Source organism: Amphiprion ocellaris, chromosome 6, assembly GCF_022539595.1.
Source record: "Amphiprion ocellaris isolate individual 3 ecotype Okinawa chromosome 6, ASM2253959v1, whole genome shotgun sequence".
In the NCBI taxonomy this organism is placed as follows: Eukaryota; Metazoa; Chordata; class Actinopteri; family Pomacentridae; genus Amphiprion; species Amphiprion ocellaris.
In genome coordinates, this window is record NC_072771.1 from 10,919,617 (window position 1) to 10,928,133 (window position 8,517).

Below are 8,517 nucleotides of genomic sequence, written 5' to 3' on the forward strand. Positions count from 1 at the left end.
TTTTTTGAAAAAGTCCATTCTGGTTTCAGTCACCTCTCCCAGGTTCCCAGGGGATTATGGCAGCAACACAGGTTATCCTAAATGTTTTTTAATTTGCTTAACAGACTGAAAAAAGCTCTATCCTGTTCCACAGTCTGGCACACGTGCAGACTTTTATTCAAAAAACCATTACATTTTAGCACTGTATTCTAGATAGTTGACAGAGTACCAGCACACATTGTGCCAGTGTGACATTCCAAATTAGACTTTAATTATTAATTAACTGCAGAGCAGATGATTGCTGCTCTGAAGTTGGCCATGTCTACAAATCCTTCTTTGCAAGCAGGTCCCTCAGAGGCTTAGAGATACCTACAAAATGTGACAGAATTGTGCAAATTTATCATGTTCAAAGCTCCATACATATGGGTCAAAGCTAAGACGCTGTCCTTGTGTGCATATCCCTGACATTAATACATGAGTGAATCAAGTGCCTGATTTGGATTTTTGGTCATTCAGTTCATCACAAACATGTCATTGTAGCACTTTAGCATTACCTACATGTGAGCACTTTAACTGAGGGCCGTTACATCAGACACGGGGTAGAGGATAGCTCATGAAGTCCTCTGGCACCACCTAACATTAATAGGTGAGAACTTTGCCTAGGCATGAATGATGGGTCTTCTAACCATCTCAGTAAATTCAGAGTAGAGCTCTGTAAATTCACACTCCAAATGCAAACTAATGCCTCCTTTAATTTTCTGGTTGAATAGAAATGTATGTCCTTCTCATCTAACATCTTGAGGACAATTTTGATGCAGTGCTGTCTTCAATCCTGGAATTTGTCAGTCTTTCTGACAGCAACTTGAACTAAACCAGACTGAACATACTATAACATTCACATCACCTGATAATGTTACATTTGATGATCATTTTATAAATGTCAGCTTCTGCCTGCACATTTACAGTTAAATTTCAAACCCATTTTCTCCAAAATATGGTATCAGATAACATTACTGACAGACACATATTACTGAATGTAAGATGCTTCCTATTATAGAGCATAGAAAAGCTGATTCTGAACAATGACATGACATGTCTGAGTAAAAATAAAGGATAGTTGAGTTGAAGAAAATAGAATAATTTTCTGTTCTTGCCTTAATGTTTAGTTTAGTGTGAGTTCTGTGCTTCAGGACATTTCCCTATACTTTCCTGCATTCATTTTACCCACTACCTATACAAGTCTTTTAAGGCCTGTGACCAAGAGGTACCCCCACATTACTATACTGCTGTAGCCACCATGCTTCACCATGGGGGATAGTGTGTTTGTGAAGATGTGCATTGCCTAATGTCAGTCAAACATTGTATCCAGTCTCACAGTCAGTCCAAACAACAGTTTGTCTCAACAGAAACTTCTTCCTGTCTCTCATTTCAGAGTCTCTCATTTATCTTCTGGCGAACTCTAGTCTATCTTCTTTTCAACATTGGCTTTCTTGTTGCCACTCTCCTATGAACCTGGTCAACAATTGTTGTATACACAGTCACTCTAATCTCAGCTGCTGAAGCTGATAACTCCTCCTCCCTCCTGACCAACCCCAGATCATAACCCTAACCCCTACAGGCTTGTAGGCATTGGGTACAATGAGCGCATCACTTCATCCACCTCTCTTCTTACCATGATGTGCTCATCACTTTGGAACAGGGTAAATCTGGACTCATTAGACCACATGACCTTCTTTCATTGCTCCAGAGTCCAATCTTTATGCTACTTAGCAAACAGAAGCCTTTTATTTTCTGATTAGCCTCACTGATCAGTGGTTTTCTTAGGGCTGCACAGCTGTTTAGTCCAAATCCTTTGAGTTGAATTGCTTTTACTTTCACTATTAAACATAGCCATGAGTTCTATACTGTTCCTATGATCATCTAAGAGTTTGTTCTGACCACATTTGTTCCTTGAAGATGATGGTTCACCAGCATCTGTCAGGTTTTAATAATGAGTTCAACAGTTCTTAACTTGATTTTAGTAGTTTCAGCAATCTTTTTTGTTGTTTTCTTTGCTTAGTGTAATCCAATAATTTGACCCTTCTAAAACTGATCAACATCTTTTCCACGACCACAGGATATATCCGACACGGTTGTTTAAGAAATGAGAAGCTCCTCACTGCATCAGCTAGGGTTAAATAAGTTGTTGCCTGCTGAAACCTATTCATCACTGCAGTAATTATCTATTTTTTGCTTAGTTAAATCCAAGTGGCTTTTTTTTTTTTTTTTTTTGAGAGGCAGCGTATTATGCCAGGTATCATATGTTGTGAATTGGCACTTCAGTTTTATTCATAAAACTGAATTGAATTTTCATCTGCAGTGAGTGCTTCAGATCTTAAACTGAAAGATGATCCATCACCTTGAATGTCATTTTAGGAAAGAGGAAGTCACAGGGGGGCAAATCTGGGGAGTAGAGTAACTGATAATTACAGTGACATGAAAAAGTATCTGAACCCTTTGGAATTTCTCACATTTCTGCATAAAATCACCATCAAATGTGATCTGATCTTTGTCAAAATCACACAAATGAAAAAAACAGTGTCTGCTTTAACTAAAACCACCCAAACATTTATAGGTTTTCATATTTTTAATGAGGATAACATGCAAACAAAGACAGAAGGGGGAGGAATAAGTAACTGAACCTTCACATTTAATATCCGGTTGCCCCCCCCTTTGGCAGCAATAACTTCAACCAGACGTTTCCTGTAGTTGCAGAGCAGTCTGGCACATCGATCAGGATCAATCTTGGACCATTCCTCTTTACAAAACTGCTGCAGTTCAGTCAGATTCCTGGGATGTCTGGCATGAATCGCTCTCTTAAGGTCATGCCACAGCATCTCAATGGGGTTCAATTCAGGACTTTGACTTGGCCACTCCAGAACGTGTATTTTGTTCTTCTGAAACCATTCTGAAGTTGATTTACTTCTGTGTTTTGGGTCATTGTCCTGTTGCAGCATCCATCCTCTTTTTAGCTTCAACTGTCTGACAGACGGCCTCAGCTTTTCCTGCAAAACATCCTGATAAACTTTTGAATTCATTTTTCTATTAATGATTGCAAGTTGTCCAGGCCCTGAGGCAGCAAAACAGCCCCAAACCATGATGCTCCCTCCACCATGCTTCACGGTGGGGATGAGGTGTTGATGTTGGTGAGCTGTTCCATTTTTCCTCCATACATGACGTTGTCTGTTCCTCCCAAACAATTCAACTTTTGTTTCATCAGTTCACAAAATATTTTGCCAGAAGTTCTGTGGAGTGTCCAAGTGCCTTTCTGCGAACATTAAACATGCAGCAATATTTTTTTTAGACAGCAGTGGCTTCCTCCGTGGAGTCCTCCCATGAACACCATTCTTGGCCAGTGTTTTACATATTGTTGATGTATGCACAGAGATATTGCACTGTGCCAGTGATTTCTGTAAGGCTTTAGCAGACACTCTAGGGTTCTTTTTTACCTCTCTGAGCATTCTGCGCTGAACTCTTGTCATTTTTGGTGGACGGCCACTCCTTGGGAGAGAAGCAACAGTGCCAAACTCTCTCCATTTGTAGACAGTTTCTCTAACTGTGGATTGATGAACATCCAGACTTTTAGAGATGGTTTTGTAACCTTTCCCAGCTTTATACAAATCAACAATTCTTGATTGCAGGTCTTCAGAGAGCTCTTTTGAGTGAGCCATGGTGCACATCAGACAATGCTTCTCATCAAGACACAATTCTTACCAGGTGTGTGTTTTATAGTGGGCAGGGCAGCTTTAAGCCACTCCTCAGTGACTGGACACACCCCTGACTTAAATTATTTGGTAAAAATTGGTATTAATTGCTCTCAAAGTCTCCTTAGGCAGAAGGTTCAGTTACTTATTCCTCCCCCTTCTGTCATTGTTTGCACGTTATCCTCATTAAAATTATGAAAACCTATAAATGTTTGGGTGGTTTTAGTTAAAGCAGACACTGTTTTTTCATTTGTGTGATTTTAACAAAGATCAGATCACATTTGATGGTGATTTTATGCAGTAATGTGAGAAATTCCATAGGGTTCAGATGCTTTTTCATGCCACTGTATGTTGTCATGGCCAAACAAGCTGACATGATGGCTGTTTCAGGCAGACTTGTAGCCATTTCACATCTCATGCCAGCTGACTAGAATGTGAACCAATGTTGGACCCACATTTTATGGTCATGTGAGGTATTTACAGATCTCATCTGAAACTTGCTAAATTTCTCAGACTTCTGTGGGCCACCTCAGACACGGTGCCAAGCGATGCTTAACAATGTAAAGGATGTAATGCAGGCAGGGTTTCCTCTACATCCATTCTGCCATTTTATTCTTTTAAATCGTTGCAAATACACCACCGCCACGTCTCCACTTCAGAGCAGTCTTGCACTGCGTCGGGTACTCGCAAGTACTAAGGTAAACTACAGATAACTGTGACTGTGGTGTATCCACTCTTTTTTTGTGTGGTGGTGGTGGGTGGGGTGGGGGGTGCTGCTGCAGGAAAAAAATCCTAGAGGAAACACTGGCATGGATATTAAAACTAATTAATATCTCACCTTGATTTCTCACTGAAGAAGGGACACATGTTGACTGCATCGTCCCAAATATTTTGTAATCCAGACTTATTGTTTAGGCTTCTGCTTTAGTTGTTTCTCATTGCAAAGTATCATTAGTGTTACTACAAGTTGTTTAATCACACTCTCTGGTTTACTTACATCTGCTTCTCCATGAGACTATACAAGGTGGAGCACTAGGGCCCAATACTCCCTCTGACTCAAAAACCTGAATAGAGTATAGTGTGTGGCATTATTTTCACATTTGCAGTGTGTACATGCCAGAGATTAGAGAAAAGCACATCTGTGAAGTTTCTCCTCGTGAGCATGATGCAACTCAACTTCAAAACAGGTTGGGATTTTAAAACTCCAACGGTGTGAACCAAACCTTTGGTTACACCAACCTCACATTCACTGTTTCACAACTCGCATTCATGACCAACAGAGCTGGTATATAGGTATCACAAACCTATTTATGTAATGCACTTCCAATGCGACACTTTCAAAAATTTACAATGCCAGTTTGTTTAATAGTACGATTTATTTTCAAAACCCATCGTACGGTTCACCATGAATCTAATCACTTGTAGTTACAACAAAGCAGACTGGGCTTGACTTTCTAAACTGAAGAGCACGGATACTGACTACTACATATTACAAAAGTCAGATGACACAACATCCTATGATTTATATCTACTTGATAAACTATGAAAATGAACTTACATCTTGGCTGAAAAACAACATTAAGTGAGTGCCTTGATTTTATTATTCAATATAAAAACATCACTGTGTTGGTGTACCCTACTGAACAACTGTAATGGTCAACCACCCCTCGTTCACCCACACCTTTTCTACAATGGCTCAAAGACAAGTTACACACAAAAAGTCAGTATATGCAGACGACCACGTCTATAAACTCCAGATTAAACAAATCCATTAGAAAACAATCTCAGGATTTTTACAAAACTAATTAGCCAACATGTTCAATTAGTCCAACGGACAACACTGAAAGGAATGCTTATACTCTCTTAATGGCATCGTCAATTTCTGAAATCTGGTCCTTCAGTTGGTTCCACTGCTCAGGATTCAGGGAGATACCTACGAGAAATATGAAAAAGAGGTTTAAACTGCATCTTACACCACAACTTCAAACCAAAGAAAGCATCAAAGCCATCTTCATAGGTTCTTGGGTACTTATTTAGATAAATATGCATTGTATGTATGTGTATGTATGTATGTATGTATGTATGTATGTACAGTACCAGTCAAAGGTTTGGTCACACTTTCTCATTCAATCTTTTTATTTATTTTAATTATTTCCTACATTGTAGATTAATACTGAAGACATGAAAACTCTGAAAGAACACATATGGAATTACGTAGTCAACAAAAAAGTGTTAAAGAAATCAGAATATGTTTTATATTTTAGATTCTTTAAAATAGCCACCTTTTGTTTTGATTACTGCTTTGCACAATCGTGGCATTCTCTCAGTCAGCTTCATGAGTAGTCTCCTGGAATGGTTTTTAATTAACAGGTGTGTGGTTTGAAGCCATCAGTTGTGTTATGCAGAGGTACGGTTAGTACACAGTGAATATCTCTATTTGGCTATTGTTGTAATCCATAGTATGTCAAGAACCACACTGTAAAGAGAAACAAATGTCCATCACTACTTCAAGACAGGTTTGTCGATCTGGAAAAACTCAAGAACTTTGAATGTATCCTCAAGTGCAGTCACAAAACCCATTAAACACTATGATGAAAGTGGCTCTCATGAGGACTGCCCCAGGAAAGGAAGGCCAAGTGTTACATCTGCTGTCGAGGGTAAGTTCATTAGAGTTACCCGCCTCAGAAAGAGAGAAGATAATAAGAGAAATAACAGCACCTCAGGTCCATACAAGTTCTTCATAGAGTTCAAGTAGCAGACAAATCTCAACATCAACTGTTCAGAGGACACTGCGTGAATCAGGCCTTCATGGTGGAATTGCTGCAAAGAAGCCACTACTGAGAATAAATAATAATAAGAAGAGACTTGTTTAGGCCAAGAATCACAAGGAATGAAATTAGACCAGTTGAAATCTGCTCTTTGATATGAGTCCAAATTTTAGATTTTTTTCTTCCCACCACCGTGTCTCTGTGAGACCAGAGAAGGTCAGCTGATGGTTTCTGCATGTGTGGTTCCCAACATGAAGCATGGGGGAGGAGGTGTGATGGTGTGGGGATGCTTTGCTGGTGACACTGTTGGTGATTTATTCAAAATTGAAGGCACACTGAACCAGCATGACAACCACAGCATCCTGCAGCGAAATGCAATCCCATCTGGTTTGTACTTTCAATAAGACAATGACCCAAAACACATCTCAATTCAATTCAGTTCAATTCAATTCAGTTCAATTTTATTTATATAGCGCCAATTACAGTCAAATTGTCTCGAGACGCTTGACAGAACCCATATGCCTGACCCCCAGAGCAAGCCAAAAGGCAACAAGGCTGTGTAAGGGCTATTTGTCCAAGAAGGAAAGTGACTGAGTGCTGAGTCAGATGGCCTTGCCTCCACAATCACCTGATCTAAACCCAACAGAGATGGTTTGGGATGAGTTGGACCGCAGAGGGAAGGAAAAGCAGCCAACAAGTGCTCAGGACCTCTGGGAAGTCCTTCAAGACTGTTGGAAAACCATTCCAGGAGACTACCTCAAGAAGCTGATTGAGAATGAGTGAGAGAGAGAGTGGGCAAAGCTGTCATGAAAGCAAAAGGGGGCTACTTTAAATAATCTAAAATATAAAACATATTCTGATTTGTTTAACACTTTTTTGTTTGCAACTTAATTCCATATGTCTTCTTTCATAGTTTTGAGGTCTTCAGTATTAACGTACAAAATAATTACAATAAATAAAAACCACTGAATGAATTTTTGACCGGTACTGTATGTATGCATGTATGCATGTATGTATGTATGCGATCCTAACAATTAAAACATACAGACACGTGACAAACTAAAGAAAAAACCTGAGTGGATGAGCGTAGAAACACACTAAATGCAGATGCTTCCACACAGATGTGTCCAACAGCACGTTTGATAACAAACGATATAAAAGGTAAAAGTGAACATCAGCACATCCTCAGGTGGTTGAGACTGTCAGTGCATGAAGTGATTCTGAATGTCAGCAAGAGCGGTCTGTCAGCAATCACACAGGGAGAGCTATTATAATAGGGTTGCAGTGCATCGATTTATCATTACAAAGATGTACAACTGAGAGTGCAAAAAACACTGGTCTACAGAGATTTGGGAAACAGTGATATGTCAGCATTAGTCATCCTTCGTCAAATTATCTCAAGCGGGAGAGCACATATGTGAAAGATCACTGCATATCAAAAGAAATTTGTTCTGAGTTTCACCTTTATCCCATAATGAAGCAATTCAATCCTGATGAACATGACCTTTTCCAAGATGACAATGCTCCCATCAACAGGGCACAGAGGGTCACTGAATGGTTTGTTGACTATGCAAATGATGTGAATCACATGCTATGGCCTTTACATTCACCAAGTCTAAACCCAGATGAACACCTTTGGGAAATTTTGGGCTGACACATTAGATAGCACTCTTCACTACCATCATCAAAACACCAGATGAGGGAAGATCTTTGGAAAAATGGTGTTCAACCATTCTGTCAATTTCAGAAATTTAGAAAATCAGTGCTAAGAAGCACTGAAGCTCCTCTGGTGCCATGCAGAGGAGCTTCAGGTCCAAAACTTTAGACCCTTCTTTTTTAATTTGTCACCTTTCCCTCTCTCTCTGTGTGTGTGTGTGTGTGTGTGTGTGTGTGTGTGTGTGTGTGTGTGTGTGTGTGTGTGTGTGTGTGTGTGTGTGTGTGTGTGTGTGTTCACCCTTTTTCCCTGGCTTCATCTCTCCATCTTGGTTCATCCAGTACTCTCTGATGTCAATCAGGACTTTACCCTT

The 8,517-nt window shown here is 39.7% G+C and overlaps 1 protein-coding gene across 2 annotated transcripts in view; it reads right to left on the reverse strand.

Annotated features, from left to right (window-relative positions):
• Window positions 1-5,079: 5,079 nt before the first annotated feature.
• Window positions 5,080-8,517, reverse strand: part of sub1b (SUB1 regulator of transcription b) — a 15,253-nt gene continuing 11,815 nt past the window's right edge. For both annotated transcript variants that reach the window (XM_023264778.3, XM_023264779.3), the window contains exons 4-5: window positions 8,445-8,517; window positions 5,080-5,655 (exon numbers count right to left, since the gene is read on the reverse strand). The exon at window positions 8,445-8,517 is cut by the window's right edge and continues 36 nt beyond it. In XM_023264778.3, coding sequence (XP_023120546.1) covers window positions 5,576-5,655; window positions 8,445-8,517 — 153 coding nt within the window. In that variant the 3' untranslated portion in view covers window positions 5,080-5,575. The remainder of the gene's footprint in view (window positions 5,656-8,444) is intronic.